General features: G+C 48.9%; 1 protein-coding gene across 1 annotated transcript in view; it reads left to right on the top strand.

The window, feature by feature from the left end:
• The window catches only part of USP48 (ubiquitin specific peptidase 48), a 31,101-nt gene continuing 4,635 nt past the window's right edge, over positions 1-26,466 (top strand). The window contains 22 exon segments of the mRNA XM_066334498.1: positions 1-209; positions 211-290; positions 1,227-1,347; positions 1,436-1,577; positions 2,661-2,788; positions 4,342-4,466; positions 5,023-5,131; positions 6,340-6,473; positions 6,650-6,732; positions 7,219-7,398; positions 9,929-10,054; positions 12,215-12,364; positions 14,650-14,850; positions 16,114-16,228; positions 16,363-16,493; positions 17,850-17,921; positions 20,705-20,829; positions 20,984-21,106; positions 23,390-23,451; positions 23,915-24,025; positions 24,648-24,778; positions 25,456-25,562. Of these exon segments, the coding sequence (XP_066190595.1) occupies positions 156-209; positions 211-290; positions 1,227-1,347; positions 1,436-1,577; positions 2,661-2,788; positions 4,342-4,466; positions 5,023-5,131; positions 6,340-6,473; positions 6,650-6,732; positions 7,219-7,398; positions 9,929-10,054; positions 12,215-12,364; positions 14,650-14,850; positions 16,114-16,228; positions 16,363-16,493; positions 17,850-17,921; positions 20,705-20,829; positions 20,984-21,106; positions 23,390-23,451; positions 23,915-24,025; positions 24,648-24,778; positions 25,456-25,562 (2,610 nt within the window). The 5' untranslated portion in view covers positions 1-155.

Here is a 26,466-nt window from a genome sequence, read left to right as displayed (position 1 = left end):
TCGCGCCCTCACCGCGTCGCGCTCGTGGCGTCACCGGCCCTGACGGCGGCGGGAGGGGCCGGGTGGGATCGGGACCGGGCCGGGACCGGGGCAAGGACCGAGGCAACGACCGGGCCGGGCCGGGCCAGGGAAGCCCCGGGGCGCCGGCGGGAGCCATGGCGCCGCGGCTGCAGCTGGAGAAGGCGGCGTGGCGCTGGACCGAGACAGTGCCGCCCCGAGGCGGTGGCGCAGGAGCACATCGAGGCGGCCTATCGCGTCCGGCTGGAGCCTTGCCAGCGCGGCGCCTGCCGGTACCGCGGGGCTGGGCCGGGCATAGAACCCCCCGACAGCGCGCTTGGGATCTGGGGGGAACCCCCGTGTTCCTTCCCGCCGTGAGGCGCGCGGCGTTCCCTGCCCCTCCCGAGGTCCGGGGCTCGGTGGAGGTTCCCCGTGTTCCCTTCTGGGGGGCCCCATTCCCCGGGGCTGGGGCGGCCCTCAGCACAGTCTCGTTCTGTTGCTGCCCAGATGGAGGGGACTCCCTGGGCCTGGTGGGGAACTGTTGGAACCTCTGTCCCCTCTCTGCTCAGACATAGGGGGACCGACCCTCCCCGGGTTTGTGGGGACCCCTCCTCATTCTCTGGCTCCACAGATGTAGGGGAACTCCCTGGGATAGTGGGGGACACTCCTCCCACCTGGCTCACCAGATACAGGGTACCACCCTGTATTGTGGGGTGCCCGTTGTTGCTGGGCGTTTCAGATACAGGGGAGCCCTCCTGGGGTTGTGGGGAGCCCTCTCCTTCCTTCTCCCTCCCCGTTTATAGGATAACCCCCGGGTTGTAGGCAACCCCTCTTCTTGCATGACTTCTCAGATATAAGAAACTAGTCCCACCCCAGGACTGTAGGGACCCCTCTCTCTGCCTGGTTCCCCATTTGCAGGGGATCCCTGTGGGCTGTAGGGAGCCCATTTCCTTGCCTGAATGTACAGCACTCACCCTGGAGTTGGGGCAAGCCATGTCCCTGCCTGGCTTCCCAGATATAGGAGAACCCCTTGGTCCCATACTTGCCCTTTTTTATCTAAAAAAACCCTATAATTCACCACCTTTGTCATCCATGACCACTCTTTTTGGAGAGGGGAGTGTTCCATGTCTCATCCCATTAACATTATATGCTTCCCCCAAATCCCCCTACTGTCACCCCTCTCAGCCCCCAAGGGACATGGGGGTGACAGCTGGGGTCTGGCTCCCCAGGAGGAACTGCCGAGGGAACCCCAACTGCCTGGTGGGCATCGGGGAGCACGTGTGGCTGGGCGAGATCGACGAGAACAGCTTCCACAACATTGATGACCCCAACTGCGAGCGTCGCAAGAAGGTACCCCCAAACCCCACCCCCGGGGCCCAGGAGGGATGCCGGGGACGAGGGGAGATGACCTTTCCTGGCCTTTTCTTTGCCCCCCCAGAACGCGTTTGTGGGCCTGACGAACCTTGGTGCCACGTGCTACGTCAACACCTTCCTGCAGATGTGGTTCCTGAACCTGGAGCTGCGGCAGGCGCTCTACCTGTGCCCCAGCGCCTGTGGGGATGGCGTTCCCAAGGACACAGGTGCGTGGGAGAAAGGGATTTCTTCCTTTCCTTGTAAAACCACATGTTGGGATAAGGCTTATCAGGAGAATTCATAGGTGAAGCTACAACCATATATTCCATTGCTGAACTGTTTGGAGGCATTATCTGGATTTTGGGAATGAACCAATGTTAATTCTAGTGATGTCTTAGACCACAGTGACCTGAGCTGGTTGAAAATGATGATGTGGTTTGGTCTTGCTTCCAGAAATACCTAGTGGTGGTGCTGCAGGTGGAACATGTGGATCGGGGCTGGTCTGTGCTGGCACAGAGCTGCACTTATCCCATGGCAGGGCTGAAATTTGGGCCCCAGATAGGATTAAGGCTCCTATGTTTTCTCTGCTCCTGGGTGCTTTCCCTGGGGAAGCTCTGGGTCAGTGCAGCCACCTCTGTTGTTGTTTCATGGTGGTTGTAAATGATGTTTCACCTTCTGGGGTAAATAAGAAGCTGATCTTTGGGGTAATTGGTGCATGTTGTATAAACCTTTCTCTCAAAGCTCATGCTGGACACTGCAGGATGGAATCATGGAATCCCTAAGGTTGGACAGCTCCTCCAAGATTATCAATCTGACTATTCCCCCAGCACTGCCAAGCCCACCATTAACCCATGTACGCAGGTGCCACATCCAGACAGTTTTTGAGCACTTCCAGGATTGGTGACTCCACCACTGCCCTGAGCAGCCTGTTCCAGTGCCTGATTATCCTTCCCATGGAGGAATTTTCCTTAATATCCAAGCTAGGATATTATTCTTGTTACAACTCAAGGTCATTTCCTCTCATCCTGTCTCTTGTTCCCTGGCAGCAGAGCCTGGCTCCACTCTCCTATCTGCAAGCTGAAGAATGTAAATATTTACAGTTGGACTTGGTGATCCTAAGGGTTTTTCCCAGCCTAAATTTTTCACTATTTGAGTTGTGCTGGGATTTGGCATCATCATCTACGTGATCCACTTCAGTTTTCCTGAGAACTCCAACTACCTTCCAACCCCATCATTTTTTAGTAGTTATGAAACACTTGGAGCTATCCCTTCTCATCCTGAATTCCTGCTCTGCCTTGTGTTTTTCCCAGATTATGAGCCCCAGACCATCTGTGAGCACCTGCAGTACCTGTTTGCTCTGCTGCAGAACAGTAAGCGGCGCTACATTGACCCCTCGGGCTTTGTCAAGGCATTGGGGCTCGACACAGGGCAGCAGCAGGTGTGTGGAAGGGATTCCTGGCACTTCCAGAAGTTGGGAATCACCCTTGGGTGGTCAGGCAGCTCCCAGCTGGGTCTGGCTTCTGGGTGCAAACATGAAGGGGGAGGTGAGGCCCCTCCCAGAGTGCAGGGAGGAAACAGGAGGGGGCCAGGATGTCAGGAGTGCAGAGGCATCAGGAAGAGCCCAGGGAGGGATAAGATGGGGCCAGGGAGATAAGGGGTCCAAGGAGTGATTTGATGGGGACAGGGAGATCAGGAGGAGAACAGCAAGCAAATGGGATGGAGAGAGGGAGATCAGGAGGATCCCAAGGGGGAATGGGATGAGGACAAGGTGATAGGAGGAACCCAGGGAATGATGGGATGGGCTAAGGAGCAATGGAATGAGGCCAAGGAGATCAGGAGGAGTCCAGAAAGTGAGGGAATGAGAACATGGAGTGATGGGATGGGGCCAGTTTGGGAAGAGCCCAGTGAGAGATGGGATGAGAACAGGGCCCTGGTAGTGATGGGATCAGGACATAGAACAATAGGATGATGAGGGAGAGATCAGGAGGAGCCCAGGGAGTGATGGGATCAGAACATGAAACAATGAGACAAGTACAGGGATATAAGGAGGAGCCCAGGGAGCAATGGAATGAGGCTAGGAAGTGATGAGTGCAGAAGATCAGGGTTGGGTGGTGGGATGAAGACCAGGAGCAATGGGATGGGGCCGGGTGGGAGCCAGAGCTGTGGTGAGGGTCCTTCTGCAGGTGTTCCATGGGCTGCTCCTCCAGAGGGACGTTGGGTGGTGAAAGGGCCCTCGCAAGGGAGATCTTCAGGGTGAGGTGGATCATCAGGAGCCAGCCAGGATCCAAGGGGAGCATGTGGGAGGCAAGTGCTGTGAGCCCTATGGGGCTGCAGCTGGAGAGAGCCTGGGAGAAGGGCATTCATTGGAAATCCACACAGAGGGGTAATGGGAGGTTTTGAAGAAAGAACCAGAGTGCTGGCAAATGTTTCCTTGGGAGGGTCAGGAGGGGAAGGAAGCTGACCAAGGACACCACAGGGCAGCTGAAAGCGGCCAAACCTGTTTGTTTTTGGAAGAGGAGAACCAGGGTGGGAGAGAAGGGCCCTGAACTGGGTGTGGGGAAGTTCTAGAGCTTTGCCAGGATCACCCATAGGGCAGCTTGTCATTTTTAGGGTGTTTTTTTTTTCTCCTCTTACCTCTGATCTGAGCAGGGACAGCTGCAAAAATGAGGATCAAGGGGCTCGAAAGCTCCACAGGAGTTTTTTTATCCCTTCCAGAATCCTGGGAGGAGCAGAGCAGAAGTCAAAACCCCCGGCAGGGCTGGCGGGGAGCCAGGGCAGCTCCTGCTGTGCTCCCACACCAAGGGCCTCACGCTCCTTTTAGCCAAATTCCTCTGTTTTCCTTAGTTTTCCTGCCTGGTCTTTATTTTCCATGCGGTGCACGGGGCTTCAGTGCAGCCCGTGTGAAGGGCTTGAAGTTATTAGCAGTGAATTAGTGACAGGGTTGGGATTGTGCTGTGGTGGATTGTTAAGAAACTTGGTTTTCTCTTTCAGGATGCCCAGGAGTTTTCCAAGCTGTTCATGTCCCTGCTGGAAGATACTTTGTCCAAGCAGAAAAACCCAGATGTCCGGAACATTGTGCAAAAGCAGTTCTGTGGAGAGTATGCTTATGTCACAGTGTAAGTAATAATTTTGGGAAGACCCTTTCTGTAAGCATTTAAATTTTTAGAAGGATTTGGGAGGGGAAGATCCCTTACAGCAACCAGAGCAGGCAGTTAAGCTGCAGCAGAAACGCTTTCTGAGATATATTTTCCTTTTCTTTTCTTGTTTCTGTGTGTGTAGTGTTGCTGTGACAGTTCTCCAGCTGCTTTTACTCCTTTAATAAGAATTTACCAACTAAACTTGCAAGTGAGTTAATGGAGTGGCAGATCCTGCAGCCAGAAAGCAGCATCCTGGGTGTTGTATTTTTATTCTTGTGTTCTCAGAGCTGTGAATTTCACCTTAAAAATCATAGAAAACAGTGCATGCAAGTTGGGACAGGTCCTGGTAGGTGCTATTAAGCTGTTTAAACCTTCTGCTGGAGTTTTTATGGTGTGAAGGTGTAAATTTCTTTAGCCCTGACTTCACTTTTTTTCCTAGTTTTATTCAAGGAATATTTTACTAAAGGCTTGGGAGCACCAACACATGAGTCCTGACCTGTCCTCAAATGTATTTTTGTGTTCTTTCCCATTCCAGGTGTAACCAGTGTGGCAGAGAATCTAAACTGCTGTCTAAATTTTATGAGCTGGAGTTAAACATCCAAGGACACAAGCAGTTGACAGACTGTATAACAGAATTCCTCAAGGTATGAGCTTGTGGGGGTTGGAGGCCTGCTATTTTTAGCAAGGAATTTCAATTTCTTCCTCCAATTCACAGCCTTCGAGGTCGGTTTCAGAGTGCTGCCACTGACTTGGCTCAGGCGGATGCATCCAAGTGAAAATGTTTTTTTTTCCGCAGACCCAAAATTCAGGATTGAGGCATGGAGCAGGGAATGACTCCGTGATATCACATGCTCCCATTACATCTTTAAAAAGCACTTGAAAGTTGCTTTTTTAGTTAAAATACTTTGCCAGGAAAGTTAGGGAAAAGTCTCTGCCTGCTTTGTCACAGATAGCACTAGGAGAACGGCTGCTTTTCTGTTTTCTGTGTCAGTGCTCATCTGCATAGCAACAGGAGACATTCCATGTGGAAAAATGTGCTCTCAAAAGTGCCTGGGAGTGCCAGGAATAGCTGCAGGAACAGCTGCAAGTGTTCTCAATTCAACTTGAAAATTTGCCTGGATCCGAAGTTCAGCTCTTGCACACTAAGGTGTGGATTTCACTCAGACTGTTTGGGACAGAACTAACCCAAACCCCTTCCCTGAGCTCCTTGCTCAGGTGCACTCAGCAAACCAGTTCCTCTGCCTGGAAGGTCTGCTGTGAAAAAAAAAAAAAAAAAAAACAACAAAAAACTTTTGGGTGTACAGATTAAATTCCTGAATTGGTGAATTTGACATTTGTCTGCCCTTCCTTCACACAAAACACCCTTTGACGGTTTTTAGGGGAGTTAGAATTTTCCTGTGGCCTAGTCCTGCCCTTGGATTTGGTTAGGCAGTGAGTGACTCCTGCAGGGTGATTTTGGGTGGCTGAGCAGAGGGTTGTAGTTTCCAGGCTAAAATGTGGCTTTACATTAACTAGGTCCATGTGAACTTGTAAAAGGGGTGGTTTAATGATTTTCTTTGGTATAAACCAACTCGGTCAAGTGAGGAGCAAAAGTAAGAGATCTGAGCACTTGGAATGGGGCTTGATTCAGTCTAAAATGTGCCTTAAAGCGAGAGCAGCCAGCTCTGGCCATGCTGTGAAGTGCAGTCATTAGTGTGTCTTTAACTCAGAAAAATTTGGGAAGCAGCTGAGAAGAGACTTAAGTAGTTAAAATAACTTTGGTGCTTCTCATTCTCCAGCTGTTGAACAGCTCACTTGACTTTTCAGTGCTGACATGTTCTCAAGACCTTTCCCTCTGCCTCTCCACACTCAGGAGGAAAAATTAGAAGGGGACAATCGTTATTTTTGTGAGACTTGTCAGAGCAAGCAAAACGCCACGAGGAAGATCCGGCTGCTCAGCCTGCCCTGCACCCTCAACCTGCAGCTCATGCGCTTTGTGTTTGACAGGTGAGTGGCAACATCCTGGAAGCTATTGGGGAAGTCACCTACCCTGCTTTCCTGCTTTAATGTGAAGGGTGACAGGGTGTCTGAGCCTCTCGGGGGATGCTCAGGGAGGTTCAGGGGAGTTCCAGGATGTGAATTGTTGTTACTGTGCCTTGAGCCATAGCTTTCCCTCTGCACAGACAAACTGGCCACAAGAAGAAACTGAATACTTACATTGGCTTCTCAGAGCTGCTGGACATGGAGCCTTTTATGGAGCAAAAAAGTGAGTTTTTTCTAAACTTTGCCCATTGCCTCTTGGCAGTTCTCCTCTGTAGTTCTGTTTAGGAGGAAATTCCTCCCTGTGAGGGTGGGGAGATCCTGGCAGGGTGCCCAGAGAAGCTGTGGCTGCCCATCCCTGGGAGTGTTCAAGGCCAGGTTGGACAGGGCTTGGAGCACCCTGGGATAGTGGAAAATGTCCCTGCCCATGGCAGAGAGGTGGAGCAAGATGGGTGGAGCAATCCCTTCCAACCCAAACCATTCTGGAATTCTGTGATTCTTCTGAATCCTCTTTTTGATTGAAAATTCTGTGAAGAGCTGTTTGAAGCCTGTATTTCAAACAACATCCTTGTTATTAAGCTACAGCCCTCTTAGCAATGTCGTGAAGAGCTGTGAGTTCAAGTGCAGGCTTTGCTGCCTGGTGAAAACACCAAGTTCTAGGACAGGAAGGATGAGTGCTGTTGGCTGTGTGTAAGTGTTGCTTGCCTTGCAGATGGTGTGTACGTGTATGAGCTGAGCGCTGTGCTCATACACCGCGGAGTAAGTGCCTACTCTGGGCACTACATCGCCCACGTGAAGGACCCGCAGACGGGCGAGTGGTACAAGTTCAATGACGAGGACATTGAGAAGATGGAGGGGAAGAAACTGCAACTGGGGATTGAGGAAGATCTAGGTAAAACCCTTCAGTTGTGAGTGCCCTTTTAAAATAACTCTTTCTACCAAAAACCTTGGGTGTCCCCAGGTGCAGCCTCCTGCTCCTCCCCAGAATGCTCCTGCATGGGCTATCATGGCTCGGAGGAATGTGGGAAACAGCAATTCTGGTGATTGCAGCCAGATTTGCTTCGTTTCAACCCCATGTGAGTGTTTACACCTTGTGATCAGCTGCTCTAGTATTCCTCTGGCTGCCACATGGCAGATAAGATGCTGATAACACGGGCAGGAGGTTCCTATCAGGGAGCAACAGGCGGGTGCCACTTTCTTGGAACAGATAAGGAGAATGCTTTCAGTTTCCTTAACACATTATGGTTCTGTTTCCACTGAGGTGTTTTACTTGGAGGCAGTAAAAAAGATTTTGATCCAAATAACAACTTGGAATCTAAAACTGCCTTTTTTACTCTGAGCTCTTTCCTTGGAGCTTTCCTGTTTTACTGGCTCACGTGCTGCCCAGATCACTATGTTTCTGGATTGGATTTCTTGGAGATTTCTTGGAAACCTTGAGCTGAGGCTGGACCTGTGGATTTCTCACTCTGGAGTCAGTAAATAAGAGCAGCTAATTTGGAGTTGAAATGGTTTTGTAGTGGCTCAGTGTTCTGTAGTGCAGGTGCTCACAGCAGGGAAAACCAGGGAAATTATTAAGAAATTCACTTGCAGTGCAAGCTATCCATTCCCAGGAGTTCTTACCCACCAGGATGCTTTGCTGTGGTTGGAATTTATGGAATGTTGCTTTTCTTTAAGGCTTCTTTAGAGAAAACATACCTGCAGATTTAAGTGCTCCCTTGGTTTGGTGTAATGGGCCATCAGCCTTCTCCCATTTCCATGCTCTCACCTGCATGATGCTTCTTGAGGTGCTGGAATGTGCCCAGAGATGAACAGTGGAGCTAGGGAGGAGTCTGGAGCACAAGGAAAAGAGTGAAGAACTTCTGAGGAGCAATTGAAGGAGCTGGGAAAGAGGCTCAGCCTGGAGAAAAGGAGGCTCAGGGGGACCTTGTGGCTTTGCACAACTCCCTGCCAGGAGGGGACAGCCAGGTGGGGGTTGGGCTCTGCTCCCAGGGAACGGGAACAGCCTCAGGCTGGGCCAAGGGAGATTTAGGTTGAATATTGGGAAAAATCCATCATGGAAGGTGTAGTTGGGCATTGGAAGATGCTGTGCAGGGCACTGATAGAGTCACCATCCCTGGAGGAGTTCAAAAAGTGTGTGAACGTGGCACTTGGGGACGTGGGTTAGTGGTGGACCTGGCAGTGCTGGAGTAATGGTTGGACCTGATCGTCTTGGAGGGCTTTTCCAGCCTTAGTGATTCCGTGGTCCTGCCTGTGCCGGCAGCTCTGTCCCGTTCCACTTGGCTCCGCTCACTGCTGGCGCAGGCTGGAGCTGGCCGGACATCTAGTGGTGCACCGGGAAACAGCCTGGAAGGCTCAAGAGCAGTTCAGCCTTTGTTTTCACCCTCCCCATTCACCCAGTGCAGCAGCAAAATGAGCTGCAAATAAACTGCTGTGACTTGAATTTTATAAAGTTTTATGCTTAACTGTAAGTAAATGTTCTTATTTCTTGTATTTCAATTCAAGGCTGTTTGGAGAATAGAAGTAAAGTGTGTTTTAGGAGCCTCTTTAAGCTGGGAGCTTAGTATTTGTATCAAGTTTTGAAGTAATTTGCCTGTTCCAGGCAAAACTGAGGCCTTTCTTTGTAACATGTAGCAGCAGGAGAAGGTCAGTAACATAAACTGAAGGTCTATGGGGGGAAGAATCTTGGCCATGCAAATGGGAACAATTTAGAAAATTCTTGGATAAAATGCAAATAGAGTCTGGAATGTCCCCTAGATGGTGTGGGGGGAAAGGCACATGAATTTTTTCAGAATTCGGGAAAAAGAAACTTAATAATTCACTGGTCCATTTAGAGTTTGACTTACAGAATGTTGTTCTTTAATTTTTTTTCTTTATTTAAAATTGTTTGATTTTTGAAGCTATAGCTGTAGATAAGTGTTTTCCTTGCATGAAAATTCCCCTGGAAACAGCAGCTCTTGCAACACAACTTCACATCCCCCAGCAGCTGCTAAAAACAACCTTTTCTATGGCTCTTGGCTTCCTAAAAGCTTTGCTGTGTCTTTTTCATATCCACAATCACCTGTAAATATGATTTTCTTCCCTGAGGATTTGACTTTTCTTTGGAGTCAGGGGAGCAGAACAAGAGTCAAAAGGGAGAAAGGATGTTTTTCCGAGAGTGGCTTTTGGCTCAGAGAAGTTCCACTGGGGAGAGAAGAAAGAAGGGAGGTTCAGAACAGGCTCCTAAATTTAGTCCCTTTGATTTATCCAGAAAGGCTGGAGAGATTTGGGGCTTTCTTTGGGATACAGTTTTGAGTCATGCCAAGCCCAGTGCTTGGCACAGAGGCCTGGCACAGGGAAGCTGGCTGGGTGGCAAACTCATCCGTTGATGGAGGATCAGGGAAGGAGCTCAGGGGTTGCTGAGGTTTTGCCTTTTGTTCCCACAGCAGAGCCATCAAAATCCCAGACCCGTAAGCCCAAGTGTGGGAAGGGCACGCACTGCTCCCGCAACGCCTACATGCTGGTGTACAGGCTGCAGGCCCGCGAGAAGTCCCTCACAGTCCAAGTGCCAGGTGAGTCCCCTGGGGATCCGGCTCGTCCTGCACTGCTCCAGGTGCGCCAGGAGGTGGAATTTTGCTTGAAGTCTTGTTTAGGGCTACAAAGTTCCTGGAGCCTCTCTTCTCTGATTCCAGGCTGGGAGAGCTGGAGAAGGCCCCAGGGAGATCTTAGAGCCCCTTCCAATGCCTAATGGGGCTCCAGGAGAGCTGGAGGGGGAACTGGGACAAGAGATGGAGTCACTGGACAAGGTGGAATGGTTTCCCACTGCCAGAGGTCATGGTCAGATGGGATATTGGGAAGGAATTCCTGGCTGTGAGGGGTGAGGTCCTGGCACAGGGTGCCCCGAGAAGCTGTGACTGCCTCATCCTTGGAAGTGTCCAAGGCCAGGTTGGATGGGGCTTGAAGCAAGCAGGGATAGTGGAAGCTGTCCCTGGGTGAAACAAAGTGATCTTCAAGGTCCACTCACAAACCATTCCAAGCTTCCATGATTTTTGACTGTTTGCCATGAGCCCCAAAGGTGCTGTGTGGCACCTTGGTGTCTTGACCAGTGAAACCCCTGGGTTTTCCCAGCACTTCTGCTAATCCCTCCCATGTGCCCATTCAGATACTGCTTTCTTACCCAGCTGGTCAAGCTGGGAAGGGGTCAGGAGGAGATCATCCCACTGGGATTCACTACTGCGATCCTGCTTGGATTCCAAAGGTGCAGGAGAACAGTGTGGTTAAATGTCATCAGCAATGTGGAGGTGAATAATCCTGACAGATGTCAGGTTCCCTGTGCTCCAGCTTTGCCATATCAGAAATAAATGACATGAAAATAAAGAGGCTCCAAGGGCCAAATGGGAATTTGGGCTGAGTGCCTTCGTGTTGTGCTATAGAATTAAGAGGGTGCCAGAACTCCCTGTGGACTTTGCTTGTGGGTTTAATGTTTCCTGCTTGGCTGCTCCTTGATTAGAAATACTAATTAGGCCCGTGGTGCTGAGGTGTGTTCCCCCTTCACTCATTTTCTGTGGAGGAGGGACAGCAGAGGTGGCAGGTCCCCTTGGATCTCTGCAGAGGGGGAAAATCATACACCTTATTCCCCCCTAATAACACCCCAAACCTTTCCCAACCCCCCCTGTTTAAAACACATTCTCCAAGACATAAAACTTCAAGAATAAGCACTAATTCCTGCCTGGAACTGTATTTTCAACCTGTTTCCTGAGCTTTCTTGCTCTCTCTTTCCTCCTACCCCTCTGCCCAAAACAATAACTCAACAAAAACCTCCCCACCCAGCTCCAAATTCCTGCACAGCCCCGCGGTTGCCTTTGTTTCCCGTGGAATCCTGCCAGGGAACAGGGAGTGAAGGGCAGCAGTCAAGCTCTGCGGTTGTGGGGAGGTTTCATGGAACTGTAAATTTGAGGCATTTTGCTTTGATGCTGTTAAAAGTGGCTTTTCCGGGACAGTGGAGAGATGTAACTTGGCTCCGATCTCAAGGAGGTCAGGCTGGTTATTTTTTAATGTTGGATACTCTCCCAAGGTGGATATTTTGGTCAAGAATTAACCTTCTTGCAGATATTTTAGCTCTTCAGAATAATTCTAAATAGGAAAAGGCCTCAGATAAGAGGCCTCCCACTCTTAGAGATAAGAGCTTCCTCCCACTCCCACCAGCCCTGTGAGGGAAGTAGTTTATCTTCTTTTTTCCCTGCTGAGGTTTGCTTTGTTTGGGGTTTTTCCATCAGTGGCAGCAAAAATCCCCATTTCCCTCACCTTTCTGTTGATCTGCCCTGACTAATCTTCCATCTCCTGAGGGCTCTTTGCCCTTGGGTTTGCAGTGTGCTAGATCACAGGTCATGACAGACTTTAAGTGTATCCAGAGGGTGAAAAGCTTTTGTTTCCCCCACCCCCTGGGAATGATGAGGCAGGACAGAGGAGCTGCACTTAACCTTACAACAAACCTCAAGTAAATTATTTTCTTGGGTGCAAAACTTTGCATTTAATCATCTGCAACCGTCAGCATCAGAGGGAGCAACAGTCCACGTGCTTGGCTTGGGGAAAGACCTCGCCCAGCAAGGCTGCGGGAGGGAATTTTGAGGTTTGTTATCCCCAGATAACCCATGGTAATTAACATAGCTGGCATTTTCCCTTTAATTCCTGGTTGGTTTTTTTGTTTTTTGTTTTTTTTTTTCCTTTCTCAGCTTTTCTGCAGGAGCTGGTAGAGCGGGATAACTGCAAGTTTGAGGAGTGGTGCAATGAAATGGCCGAGATGCGCAAACAGAGCGTGGCCAGAGGCAAGATCAAACACGAGGAGGTGAAGGAGCTCTACCAAAGGTTACCCGCCGAAGCTGGTCTGTAAGACATTGTGGAGTATTGCTGTAGTAGAGCTGTTAAGCTTAGGAATGATTTGTGACTAACTCCCAACTCTTGTTGCCTTGCTGGAAAGCATTCCTGCAGCCCTTTGGAAGGGGAGAGCTTCATGCGTGCTTATATTTGTTTCCCTTGCTTCTTTTTCTGCCTTAACCTATTTTTCTCCTTTCTTTGCTTGTTCTCATGGCCTCTGGCATCGCTAATTCCCTCCTGCTCCTTCCCCATCCATCAGCCTCATGCTTTGTGACTCTTTTCTTCTGCCTGGTGAGCAGCTCAGCTCATTAGGAGCATCGAGGCGGAATATCTGCCTGCTCCCAAATTGCCAGCTCACGGCAGGTTTGGGAGCTGGTGAGCCCGATTCATCAGCAGGTAACGGACTAAGAGAATGCCTGACTTCCAGCAGAAAATTACTGGATCCATCCCTGCCAGTGTTTCACTGCTCCATGTCTCAGTTTTGTAGGGAGACTGGGGTTAAGCTTTGTCTCCTCCTTCTGTTTTGTTGCCTCAGCACAGATTTTAATTTCCCACCTTGTTTTTCTTGCCCATCTCCTGCAAAATTTGCTCTATCCATCCAGCCTGAGGAATTTGTCTTCACTATGTACCTCTCCTAAAAACTGCAGGATAATTATATTTGAAGACTTAAAAGTGGGTTTAATTGTGTGGCCTGTAAGAGAATTCACTGTTCAGCTTTTATTAAATGTTCCATGAGGTTGGAGTAGCCCAACAGCAAACTCCTATTCCTGTAATCATCTCCCTCTCCAGTTTGGGAATTCAGGTGCTTAACTCTGGAGCAGGAAGATGTTACAGCTCCTTATGAGCCTGAGCAGCACTCAGATGTCAGATGAGAGATCAGAGTTGTGCTGGAGGGATGAACCTGCCCTGAAACACCCATGAAAACGAGCAGCAACAAAGTTCCAGTGAGCTTTTCCTCAGCAGGAACGGAAGAGTTTGCTTTTGGCAGTTCTGATGTGACAGAGGAATAAATCTCAAAAAATACGATTTTTACAAGTGCAGGTGAAGCTCTTCTGCCTCAGTTTAGAGATGACAGGAGCTAAAACTTTGCCCTGAGGCACCCTCTGCCTGCTGCTGGCACATCATGAGCACAGCACTTCCAGCACAGCTGGAGGCAGCGTCATTCCAGCACTGCTCTGGGTCCTGTCTCTCTGGAGCTTGGGGCTCTCTCTGCAGCTGTGCAGACACGTTTTCTGCCAGCTTTGTGGAGCCTGCCCCAGAAAACCCTCCTTTCTGGGGGAGGCAGTTTCATCCCAAACTAACAAACTGGTTCTGACAGCGATGCAATTCTCTGGAGGTCACGGCTGCGGAGGGCATTGCATAAGATGAAAACACCATGGATTGAAGCTGTGGAGGAAAAGAGGCTTCATAGAGCTCCAGTGCAAGCTGGAGACACAGTGTTTTCCTGTCCTCTTTATTTTCTTCTTGCTTCTCTGTTGCTCCTTCCTAGGAAACATGAAGGATTTGTGCTCAGTTATAATTGTCACCAACGGGTACATTTCCCCACGGTTTCAGAGCTGCCCTCGTGGTAGCACAGAATGGGTTTGAATTCTTCCTGATTTCCTCCTTATTTCCCAGTCATTCCAAAGAAGAGTTGTGTAGTGATACTGTGCCTCACTCCAGCCTGATCATACAAGCACTGACCTGCTCTTGAAACTCGGCTTTGTACTTCTCTTTCAGCAAACAAGGGCAAGCCTGCTGCTCTGCTTCAGCAAAAATCTAAAGTTTCCATTTGCACTGTAAATTTTTAGCTAAAATTGTAAGAGACACTGAAAATTTGGGTGCTGAAAGGACCAGGGAAACACTGATTCTGTCTCTGCTGTTGTTGCCTTTAATTTTAAATTACTCCAGTGAACTCTGTTGTAGAAAAAGCCTGTAACATATGATCATGGTTTAAATATTATATCAGTCCCTTGGTGGATGATAGGAAAACCTTCCATTTCCTCGACTGCTCTCCAGTAAACCTCAAAAGGTTTGAAAGCTCTCCCATTCCTCCTTGGAGCTGTTGCATATTGATTGCTGAATCCAAAATGATCTTCACATCTTAATCGTACATAGCTTCTGTCTTCCAAATCTGTAACACTGAGATCAGAATGGTGTGAGAGAAGCTGGATCAGACCTCTGAAAATTTTTACCATAGAGATTTATTCGACAGTGATTGCCTGTTAATTTTTAAGAATATATATAAAATACCACCCGATGTTGGAGCTGACGTGTATGGTCTTGTTTCTCTTTGCGGTTTCTCCCCTCCCAGGTTCCCCCTATGACTTCATCTCTCTGGAATGGCTGCAGAAGTGGCTGGATGAGTCCACTCCTCCCAAGCCTATTGATAACACAGCCTGCCTGTGCTCCCATGGCAAACTCCATCCTGATAAAATATCCCTGATGAAGAGGATATCAGAATATGTGGCTGACTTCTTCTACCGGCGATACGGAGGAGGGCCCCGGCTCAACGGTAATATCCTCTCCAAGTCACTTCTTGGGATGTGGTTTGGAGCCTTACTCTGGTCCCAGCCCTGTTTTGAGCCATCCTTTATCATCATAACTTTATTTCAGTGTATGGCTTTAGTGCTGCCTTATTTCTAGGGGATTTTTTTGATATCACTTAATTCTGTTACCGTTTCTCAAACCCATTTAGGGTGATCACAGGGTCTGCTTTGCCCCTGGACTCTGCTCAGGAAAAGGCTGTACCTGAGGAGTTGCTGTGGAGGAATGGGGCACTTGGCTTAGGAAACATAGTACCTGGAAGGTGTGAAGGCAATTCTAGAAAATAAAACTTGCACGTGCAACACTCCAAACTCTTGACATTTATTTTCTGTGCCTGCAGCACCCACAGCTCCTGTGTGGGTTGGGTCTCATGGAGTATTCAGACAAAAGATACCCCTTCCTGTCTGTTACCTCATCCAAGGAAGCACTTACCTGTTAGCTTGCTGCTTTTGAAGCATCTACCACACATTCAACTTTTCAGGGTCAGCCCAGCCCCTCCAGGCTTTGGACATCCCCTCACCAAGTCCCAGTTTTTGTTCCTTTTAGGAAGTTGCTCAGTAACTCCCACTGAGACCGAATTAGCTCAGCTCCTGCTGGGAGCTTGTAGGGAAAAAACTGCTTTTGACGCAGGCAGCCTTTGTAGGGAAAAACAGGGCAAGGTTTATTAGTCAAGTGGAAGATTGCCTGAAGGGTTGTGGGTTGAGCATGGCTGGCAGGGAGGGAGGGTAAAAGGATGGATGGACACAGTGCCTCTCTTCTCTGCTCCAGGATGAAAATCTAACTACGTGCCCAGCTGGAGGGTTTCCACTCCCTTGGTCTAGTGCAGCCTTGCAGGAGGGTAGTTTTTCTGGGTTGAACTGGCAAAATGCCACAATACAGGTGTTTGGTTTCCTGGCATTTCCTGCCTCCTGTGGCTGGGTGCTGGGCTGCCCTGGCTCCCTGTGACATCATGTTGTGGATACCAGGAGCTGTGAGAGTAGACCTGTGAGGCAGTGGAACAAATCACACCTCATTTGGAGTGTTTTATGCTTCTTTAAGCTTTAAACATGGCCTGATGTGGTTTTAACCCCCAGGATTTTCTCATTTACACGTGAAATCACCATCCTGAGGCAGGATAGTTGGTACACACCTGTCTGAGGGCCTTCAAACCAGCAGGAAACTACCTGTGCAATAAATAATGCAATAGTATAAAAGACTTGTGTTTCTTCTCCCTCCCCACCCCGCACCCCAGTCAAGGCACTTTGCAAGGACTGTGTGGTGGAAAGGTGTAGAATCCTGCGGCTGAAGAACCAGCTGAATGAGGACTACAAAACCGTGACCAACCTGCTGAAGATGACAGTCAAGGGGTATGGAAGTCCCAAATGCTGTCAAAGATGCTTTTTAGAAGTGCTTAAACAGCTTTTTCCTAAAGATTTCCCTGTTTAGGCTCTGGCGAAGGGAGCTGTGATTTTGGGGTACCAGTGCTGTTGTCTCCCTGCAGGAACGATGGTTTTTGGGTTGGAAAAGCATCCTTGAGGAGCTGGCGTCAGCTGGCTCTGGAGCAATTAAATGAGCAAGATGAAGATGCAGAGCACAGTAATGGAAAAATGAATGGAAATGCACAAAACAAAGGTATTTACTCTTTATTTCCTCCTAATTTCTGCTGCTGTAGAGACCCATCAGCTCTGCTTGATCCCTCCCAACAAAAGACACGTCAGGGGTTTCTGTAGCTGTTTTGTTCCCCTTGCACGAGTAGGGAGGAAAGGATGATAAATCGAATAAAAAAGGCCTTCATTTAAGGAGCTTTTTCTTTGCTAAGCTTGAAAACTGCGGGGTGATTTTCATGCTGGAGAAGGAGATGAGGTGATAAGTGGGTTTACAAAGCTGTGTGAAATTACCACCCGAGACACATGATCTTTTCATCCACTTTTCTCTGAATGAGAGGGCACAGGGGAGGAAGAAACGTGAAAATTACCTTGGGGAAGGGATGATGGTGATGTTTATTGTGAAGGTTGAGGGATAAAACAGCACAGCTGATGCAGCAGCACTAGGAAAACACAGCCTAGGAACAAAAATCATGAATTGCACTCCATTCTGTGCCTATATCATGAGAATAAATGGAGGTTTTATTTGCCTTCTGCTCTCCAAATGTTTGAAAATCATACTCTGTTGAGCTTCTTTGAATTGGATAACAAGCTTGTTGGAATGAAAGTGGGAATGATGGCTCAGGGCATTGATCTTGGGCTGGAAGGCTGCACCTCAGGCCCTCTGATAAGGAGGAGCATTCATGGAGAAAAGGGTATTTCCGTGTTACCACTCATCGTTCCTCGGGGGTGACTTCGATTCATAACAGGTTGCAACTCCCAATAGTGCATTTGAATTACTCACAAGCCATGTTGCTCGTTAGGCAGCTCGTTAGAGGCTCTTGCTGACAGTCATCATCTTTATGATGCTCCATTCAGTGGCCAGCGCTTGACTTAACTAATTTAGAGATTGATGTAGGGCTTGTCAGCCCCCTGGCAGGCTCCCCCTCGGTTTTTCAGGCAGCATCTGGTTTAGATCAGGAATTTTGCCAGGAATTCTGCCCCTTTTGCTCTTACCTAGGCTTGTGTTTAGGTTAAACTCGGAGATGTCTGGGAGCAGGGAACCCCTGCGATGTTCCAGCCCTAACAAATGCATCCATTGTAATCTCACAAAGGCCTGGCTTGTGCTCCGTGCACTTCAAAGCCCTCCTACGTAGCCTGGAGGCTGTAATCCTGCCTGCCCAGAGGCCAGAGATATCGGAGAATAACAAATTTCCTTCCAAATTTTCCCTTGGGTGAGGGGGTTGGCTGTAATTTGAAAGGTGACCTTGCTCCTTTCCCTGTGAGATTTTTTTTCCTTGGAAGAGGAACTCTGTGCAATCCTCTTGGGTGTTTTTCGGGGTTTTCTTTTCTGGTTGGTTGGTTGGATTTTTTGTTTTGTTTCGTTTTGTTTTGTTTTAATTAGATGGATCAAATGAAGAGAAGAGAGAGGAGGAAGAGGAGTTAAATTTTAATGAAGACATCGTTTGCCCACATGGTGAGTCTCTCCGGGGGATGGAGCTGAGTATCTCCCTTGTTGCCCACTGCTTAACCCTGTAGCATTTGCTCCAGCTGTGGTTAGTTTGAGGAGTCACTGCTGAAGTGTGCTTCATTCTCATTTTCCTGGTGTCTCTTGTACTCAAAAGTTTTCCTTGCAGGCAGAGTCAGTAGGGACTTGGTCAAGCCAAGCTGTCAGATGCTGAGCTTCCCTTTCTTGCATAGGCAGCACCAAAGGTCTGCAGCCATTTGGGAGCTCTAAGAGCAGTAAGAGAGGAAAAGGTGGTGTAAATCAGTCCAGGTTAGAGCTGAGAGTATCTGTTAAATATTCTGGTTTACATTCAAACAAGACCACTCACCCAAGCACCTGGGCCAGGACCACTCTTGGATGTCGATTTCCCAACCTGCTGTGCTTTGATGTCTGTTTACTTAACGTTTTGACCTGTATCAGTTGTTTTGCAAGTGATGCCTCATTAGCTGCATCCTTGGCTACCCTGCTGTTTTAATCTCACTTTATAAAGCTTGTGTTCCCAGCCATAAAACCCAGTTTTATTTAAGCTCCTGTTTGTAGGCATCAGTTTGTGGGGAGGCTCCATCGTATCTCAAACAGAAGGAAAAATAGCATAAATTAGCCACACACCTCCTGTCATCAGAGCTAGTCAAGAACCTGGAGTAAGGCTTGAGAAATCTCGTTTTCAAGCAGTGTTTAAGGACTTTGTCACGATTTTAGCTGTTACTCAGTGCCTAGAATGCTGCATTTCCCATTGCCTCGAGGCTGCTGCTGTTCAATAAAAGCATGGAGCGTGGGGAGGGAACATTTATGGAGCCAGACACGATAAAAAATAGGCCAGCAGGCCTTTGGAAAATGTATGGTATTAAATTGCTGGTTGATCTGTGACTTGGGGTCATAGCAGAATAAATAATACTAAATAAAGGGGCTGCTGGTAGGGCAGGTTTTGTTTCTTGAGTTAACGTCTGATTACTTAAGGAAAACAAGCTTTCCACCTTGAAAAACTCCCTCTCGAGTGGATCAGCAAATCTGTAGTCTTGTTCCTACGGCCGTAATTTTGTGGTGGAGGAGGTTCCTGCCTCCATGGTAGGCTCTGGAAAAGGCCATCTGGGAGGGCTGGCTGGCCTCCAGGAATGCCTCCCGGGTGTTCCCTTCACAGTTCCTTTTGCTTCCCTGCTGCAGTTCCTCACTCTCCAGTAGCTGCCTGATCCAGTGAATTTTTTCCAGGTACCAACTTAAGCCTTCTTTGATGTCCATGACTAAAACATGTCCCTGGATGGTGGGAGTGAGAAGCAGAGTCAGCAGTGGTTGGGTCCATCTTCCAGATGGCAAAACACTTATGCAAAACACCCAGAGCTGATTTTTCCACTTCTTTCACTCACCATATTAGTCTGTTTTCATTAATCATGTGGTGTCAAGGCACTTATTTCTACAAGCTCCTTTTTTCCCCCCATCCTCACTGGCTCTGGGCAGCTTCCTGGGCCAGCCTCTAGAGACCCTTGGCCTTGTTGGATGAAGCTCAAGTGGCCAAGTGCTGCATCAAGGCCCGACTTTTGTTTATTAGAGGAAAAGCAGGAGGGGAGCATTGCTATTTTTTCCTCTTCAGGGCTGGCCAAATTCCAGATGCTCCTGGACTGAGTCTGTGGGCCTGAGAAGCTGCTTGTCATGTTAAAGAGCTGCTGGAGGGTGGGGAGGAGGGAGTTTTTCCCCCTCTCCTCTCTCTGCAGCCCTCCAGGCTATAAAAAAAGCAGATAATAAGCGATTGTGCCCTTTGGACACCACAGGTGCTGTTTTCCTTCCCTCTGGCTGATGCAGCCCCCACCAAGGCACAGATAGTCCCAAATCCGGTTCACATCCAGGTGTCGCAATGGCTGCTCCTCCTGTTTCTCCCTGCACAGGGATTTCCCAGCTGCTGTCTCAGAGGGAAATGTGGTTGCATTTTCCCCTTGACCATCAGCAACCCTGCAAGTGGGCAGCTGGTTGGATCCTGGAGCCTTCTCCCATTTTTCCAAGCCTTGTTTATCCAGCTAGCCTGTGTCATCGTGCACGTGGTGTCCCAGTGCCTGAGCTGCCTCCTGCTTCCACCCCTGAGACAACAGGCACAAAAGGCTTCTGAAAATCCTTGCTGATTTGGGGGCTGCCTGAGCATGAGGATAGATAGTCCTGATATAGGATAAATAATCCTGATGGATAAATAAGTGTCCTGGGGGGTAGCTGGTAAATCTTGCTCGGTATCTTCACATCCAGTTATTCCCCAGAGCAGATTTAGGGTGCAAAATCTGCGCTTTCCACATTTTTAGGTGCTTGGATGAGGCACATGAAACTGTTTGAGACTCTACAAGTGGGAATGTGGGGTTTTCAAGGATGTGGAAGGCACCTGGTTTCATGGGGCACAGGGTTATTAGCCTCAGCCTCAGCAAATGGAGTCACCATGAAGATGTAGCTGTGGATAGCCAGGATCAGAAAACAGTAGCCCTGTGCCCTCTGGTTTTTCCCCACATCCCTACTCGTGTTTGATCAGCTGCTTAGGCCATGATCTTGGAAATCTAAAAGGCACTTTTATGAATTAAATTCATATTATTATTATTATTCTCTGTCTAAAAGAAGCAAGGAAGGAGTTGAAGGTGACTGCTGGTTTTTGCTGACATGGCCTTGGCTGATAATTGTGTGGATTTCTTCCCCGTGTTCATTCCCTGTAATCTCTTTAATCAAGGGCTGCAAAACATCCCTGAGCATGTTGTGATCAAAGCCTTTCCTTGATTCTCTCCCTGCAGGTGACCTGTGCATCTCTGAAAATGAGCGGAGGGTGGTTTCCAAGGAAGCCTGGGAGAAACTCAAGCAATATTTTCCAAAAGCCCCCGAATTCCCAAATAACAAAGAGTGCTGTTCCCAGTGCAAGGTATTTGCCAAATACTCCCCTTTTGTTGACTGTAAATACTGGTTGTATTTCTGGTTTTCCTTTTTAACACAACCCTGTGCCATGGAGGAGAATAAAGTCACCTTTAGTAGCAGCTGGGAACAGGAGCTGGGATGTAATTAACTGTTTCCTGCAGATTTTGGAGCGTGAAGGGGAGGAAAATGAAGCTCTGCATAAGATGATGGCCAGCGAGCAGAAGACTTCTCTCCAGAACCTGTTCCATGATAAATGCAGACCTTGCCTGGGCAGCTGGCCTCAGGTAGGAAAGGAGGGGGATCAGGGAATGAAGCCAGGCTTGGGAGAGGCTTTTATTTGCTTTAATTCCTCACCTGCCCAGAGAAGCTGTGGCTGCCCTGTCCCTGGAAGTGTCTAACGCCAGGTTAGACGGGGCTTGGAGCACCTGAGATAGTGGAAGGTGTACCTGTCATGGCAGGGGTGTGGAAGGAGATCCCAAGCCGAACCATTCCATATCCATTCACTCAGTCCATGCCAGCAGAGCTCTCACTTGTGTTGTGCTGAGGTGTGATTTCCCTGGATTAGCTGTGCTGGCACAAAGCCCTGAAGAGCCACGGAAATGGATGATGTGCCAAGGGAGCTGTGGCTGGCCCGAAGTCAGGGAGATAACAATGACAATATTGCTAACAGAGTTGTATCCGTCCCTGGAAGCACAGCCACTTCCCACAGCTCTCTATCAGGAGGAGAGATGAGGAAGTGCAGGAGTATATGCTGGAACACACCTGAACTTTGCCCCCACCACCACCTTTTGCTGCTGTTCGGGCAAAATTCAGGTGTGCTCCAGCATCATCCTGTGTCCCACAAGCCATGGGAGCTCTCCAAAATGCTGAAGCCCTCCAAAGAGCAGTGGTGGCTGTGCAAATGGTCTCCTAGCAGCTTCTTCAGGAATTCTTGAAGATTTGAGGTGCCCAGAATGAGCTGTGTGCTCCAGTCCTTGGCTTCTGGGAGTCTCATGGTGCTAATTAATGGTTGACTCTACAATCCTGCTAAGGTGCATTGGCTGGTGTCTGGCTCCATGCATTACTGCTCCAGTTAGGAATAAAAACTGAGGCAACACAGACCCACGACTTGGAACCAAGGAGACCCAAAATAGTTTAAAAGGAGTTTTTCTTTCGTGCTGGGCTGGAGAGCTCCAGGTTCTGCCAGTGGTGGTTTAAGTTGTAGCTGGTTGAATTTACTTTTGGGGCTGGAGAATGGGAAGTTGTAGCAGAGTTTCTAAGAGATGGAGGACATGATTTGTATTTGGAGTGAGGTGTGAGCAATTCCAGACCGGGCCCTTTGGCCTGTGGGCTCCTTGGGTCTGTGGGACCTGTGGGCCTTTGTGGCGCAGTGGAAATTCAGGTTGTGGCACAGCAAAAATTCACCCCTCTCTCTTAAGGTATTTCGGGTACTAACGGGTGCTCACATGTCGATGTATGGTGCTAATACAGTAGCCACCTTAAGGCAGCAGATGTGTACATTCTTTGTGTGCCTTGTAATGTCAATAAAGTTGTAAGGGGATAAATATGGATGCACAAACAATAAACGTCAGTACGACATTTATCACTGCATCAGTGTGGATGTGTCGTAGCTCGGTCCGACCTCTCAAAGGGACCCTAACTTTAGGAAGTTGGAGCTCATCACTGTGGGTCAGACATAGGAGGGTCTCCACCAGCAGGAAGGATTACATCCTTCTTTCCCTTTTTATCCTCCTTTCCCTTTTGATTTCCCAAGGGAGCCTTGTAGAAGAGAGCTGAGGGTCTTCCCCTCCAGCCTTAGGAGTTTTCCTGATCCAAAGAAGTTGATGTTTGGGGAGGAAAACAAGCAGAGTGAAAAACAAACAGAAATCAAGAGATGAAGGGAAATTAAAAAGTATACATATATAAAAGTATATATATATATATTCCTCAGGTGTGCCGAGTTTTCCTACAGAAGGATGGAGGAAGCCCTTAAATGTGTCTTTTGGAAAGGGGTGAGGGTAAAGGAGAGCATGGAAGTAATTTTGTCACCCAACCCTTGGGGCCTGGGTGGTTTCTTGTCCAAGAGCAAACAATTTAAAGGAAGATTGGGACAAAAAACCCCACAGATTATCCCAAAACACTATCTTATTTGGTGCACAGCTGCAGTTTTGTATCCCTGCTGCTGCCAAAAGGAAAAACTTGTGGATTTTGATGTTGGAAGCAATTGAGGGATGTTGGGGGGGTCCCACCCCACATGTGAGAGTACAGGGATTCACTGGCTTCAGATGCCAAGTACCCAGCAACAGAAACCACTGGGGAGTCCTGGCTGCTCCAGGGAAATGCCCTTTCCCACTGCGAATTAAAAGTAATTAGATCAAAAGCTCAAGTAACTTCATAATAAACACAGGATTAGCAATGGCAGTGCTTAGTACCTGATCCCAAATTATTTTCCTTGGCTTTCGCAGCCCACTTGGATGGAGTTGTCATGGTAAAGCAGCACGGAGGTCTTGGAGCAAGCGCTGCCAAAAGACTGAACAGTCATTGTTGGGTTCATTAAAAAGATCCTTTTTCCTCCTCTTTTTCCCCAGGAGACAGATGAGCTGTATATTGTTTCACAGTTCTTTGTAGAAGAATGGAGGAAATTTGTCAGGTAACTTGGCTGGAGGGTTTTGGTGCTTTTTATCTCTTATTTTGGGGGCTGTAGATAATATTTTGCTTCTGACTCCCAGCACAGTGAGCTCATGGAAACAATTAAGCCAATTTTTGCAGGACTTGTATCAATTGTAATACAGTGTAAGACACTGAATTTCCTTGTTTGCTGTGTGTTAACCAGATGGTCAGATTAGCTGGTCACCTGATTAGTATTTTCATATGTCTGGAGCTGTATCCCAGAGGTCACGGCTCGGGCTACAGATGGAAATCTCTGCTGGACAGAGTCATTCTGCACCACAGAGGAATGCAGATCTGATTTCCTCATCACTAGTAGTTACTATTCCTTGTTGGAATCGCTTGTGTAAATACTCACCTGTGATTTCTTCCTGGCTTCCTGAAGAATTGTGGGGGTTTTGGTAGGATAACCTGGGTGAGCTTTCCAAAACTCTTCCTTTTTGCAGGAGGCCGACGCGCTGCAGCCCTGTGTCCTCCATAGCAAACAGTGTCCTGCTCTGTCCCCATGGGGGCCTTATGTTCACCTTTGCTTCCATGACCAAAGAAGACTCCAAACAGTGAGTTTCTTCCCTTCACACACTTTCCTTTTGCCAGGGGCCTTGGGAGAGCATTCCCAAAGGAGTATTCTTGCTGCTGAGCCACAGCAAGATAAGAGTAAACCTTTCCTTCAAAATTAACACCCAAGCTTTCTCAAAGCCACCTCAGCCTTCCTGCAAGGCAACACTTAAACTGTTCAAGGATACTGGGTCAGGAAAAAAGAGCTTCCTTCAGCTTGGTTTGTTCCTGACAATAACCACCCTGGATTTGGCCAGGACACAGAAGCATCCTGCTTCCTTACAATTTGCTTTCCATGAACCTTCCCCCCCCAAGAGTGCTAGCTGCAGGGCTAGACTTCATGCTGCATGGCCTTGCTTCTGCAGTGATGCAGCACTAAAAGTAGGAAATCTTCCACTCCTTTCCTCCTCCATCCCTCCCTCTGGCACAGCAGGAGCACAGCAGTGTCACTAATCACAGGCTGCTGTTATCTGGGTGTACAGGCCCTCCCGTGTAGCTGGGTTTTGGATGGATTTTGCAGTTTTTCTTTCATTGACAGACCAATAAGCCAAAGAAGGGAGGGTTTTTGGGAGTTTAGGCTTGGCTTTTTCATACCATAGAGCACCTGCCTGTTCCTTTGCACAGTATAGCTCTGATATGGCCCAGCGAGTGGGAGAGGATCCAAAAACTCTTTGTTGTGGATCACGTCATCAAAATCACCCGGACGCAGGCAGCTGGTGCTGACCCTGAGAGTGCCTGCTACATCTCCGAACCCCGTGAGTGACCTCTGCTCCTGGGAATGGCTCTCTGGGAGAAAAACTTCAGTCTGGTGGGGTCAGTGGGAAACACAGGGCTTGGCAGATTCCCCCCCTGCAATGCTGTGGTCCAGCTCTGGAGTCTTGAGCGCAGGAAGGATGTGGAGCCACTGGAGTGAGTCCTGAGGAGCCCATGGAGATGCTCCAGGGCTGGAGCCCCTCTGCTCTGGAGCCAAGCTGGGATAGCTGGGGCTGTTCAGCCTGGAGAACAGAAGGCTCCAGAGAGAACTTAGAGCCCCTTCCAGTGCCTGAAGGGGTTCCAGGAGGGCTGGAAAGGGACTTGAGACAAGAGCCTGGAGGAATAGGGCAACAAGAATAGCTTCCCACTGCCAGAGGGCAGGGACAGATGGGGTATTGCAGAGAAATTCTTGGCTGTGAGGATGGTAAGGCGTGGCACAGAGTGCCCAGAGAAGCTGTGGCTGCCCCATCCTTGGAAGTCTCCAGGGCCTGGAGCAACCTGGGATAGTGGAAGGTGTCCCTGCCCGTGGCAGGGAGTGGGATGAGATCCTAAAGGTCTCTTCCAACCCAGATCACTCTGGGCTTTGATGTGATTCATTTGGTTAGCAGTGAGAGGCCCTGCACTGGGGCCTCTGAGGAGCTGGAGCAATTAAATGCTTTTTCCCTTGGTGTTTGCCCAGAACTGTGCCCCGAATGCCGGGAAGGGCTCCTGTGCCAGCAGCAACGGGACCTGCGCGAGTACACCCAGGCCACCATCTACATCCACAAGGTGGTGGATAATAAAAAGGTAGGAACTCTCCCCCATTTCTGCTCAGCCTGGCTCCAGGTGCCCCAGGAATGCCCTGAGGGGGTTGTCACAGCTCCCATATCCCAGGACTGGTGGGAATCCTGGTCTGTCGTCGTGGTGAGGGCAGAAGCCCCCTGCTCTGCAGCTCTGGGCAGCTTTGGCAAAAACCAGCAAATTGAGACATTCTGGCTCTGAAAATTCCATCTTCTCAAGGCTTCCTTTTGCCAAACCAAATCCTTTCTGTTTTCAGGGATGCTCCCAGTTGTTTTCTCTGTCTTAGCTGTGTTCCCAAGCTCTACCTGCTCTCCTCCTGCTCCAGTATTTGTCATTTCCTTTCTTCTTGCTCAAGTGTCATTTTTATTCCTGGATAGAAATGAGCTCTTCCCCTTGGTGCTGGTGAGACAGTGAACTTGGAGATGGTTCTCAGGATCCCCTGAAGCTGTGAATTTTGTTTTTACTGATCTTAAGTGTCAGGATCAGCTCTGGAACTGCTTTTCCAAGTTCTCAAAGCTGGTCCTGGTAAACCCCCCTCCTCTTAAGGGCTCTTAAGAAGGTAGCCAAGGATGGGCAAGCTCAGATGATGCTCAGATGAAGACAATCTCTTGACCTTTGGAGTGTGGGGTGGGTTTTTTTGGCCTTTCCTTGATTTCCACCTCCCTGTCAATCCCAGGGAGGCGCTGGAGCCTGGGGAGCCGCAGGGAGCTGGAGGCTGGACGGGTTCCTGCCTTGGTTGTGAGATGTGGATCACGCAACACCGTCTGGTGCCATCAGCCACAGGCTTTCAGCCTGAATCCCTCTTGTCTGTGGTGCATGAGAGGGCTGGGTGTTGTGTTTTTCTGGCACTAGACAGGACTGTGCTCACATGTAGGGCTGGCAAAAAACCAGGGAGCTATTCTTTGTGGAG

The sequence above is a fragment of the Sylvia atricapilla genome, chromosome 22, assembly GCF_009819655.1.
Source record: "Sylvia atricapilla isolate bSylAtr1 chromosome 22, bSylAtr1.pri, whole genome shotgun sequence".
Taxonomy (NCBI): Eukaryota; Metazoa; Chordata; class Aves; order Passeriformes; family Sylviidae; genus Sylvia; species Sylvia atricapilla.
Note: the sequence above shows the minus strand (reverse complement) of the source record. Positions and strands in the feature narration are given on the sequence as shown.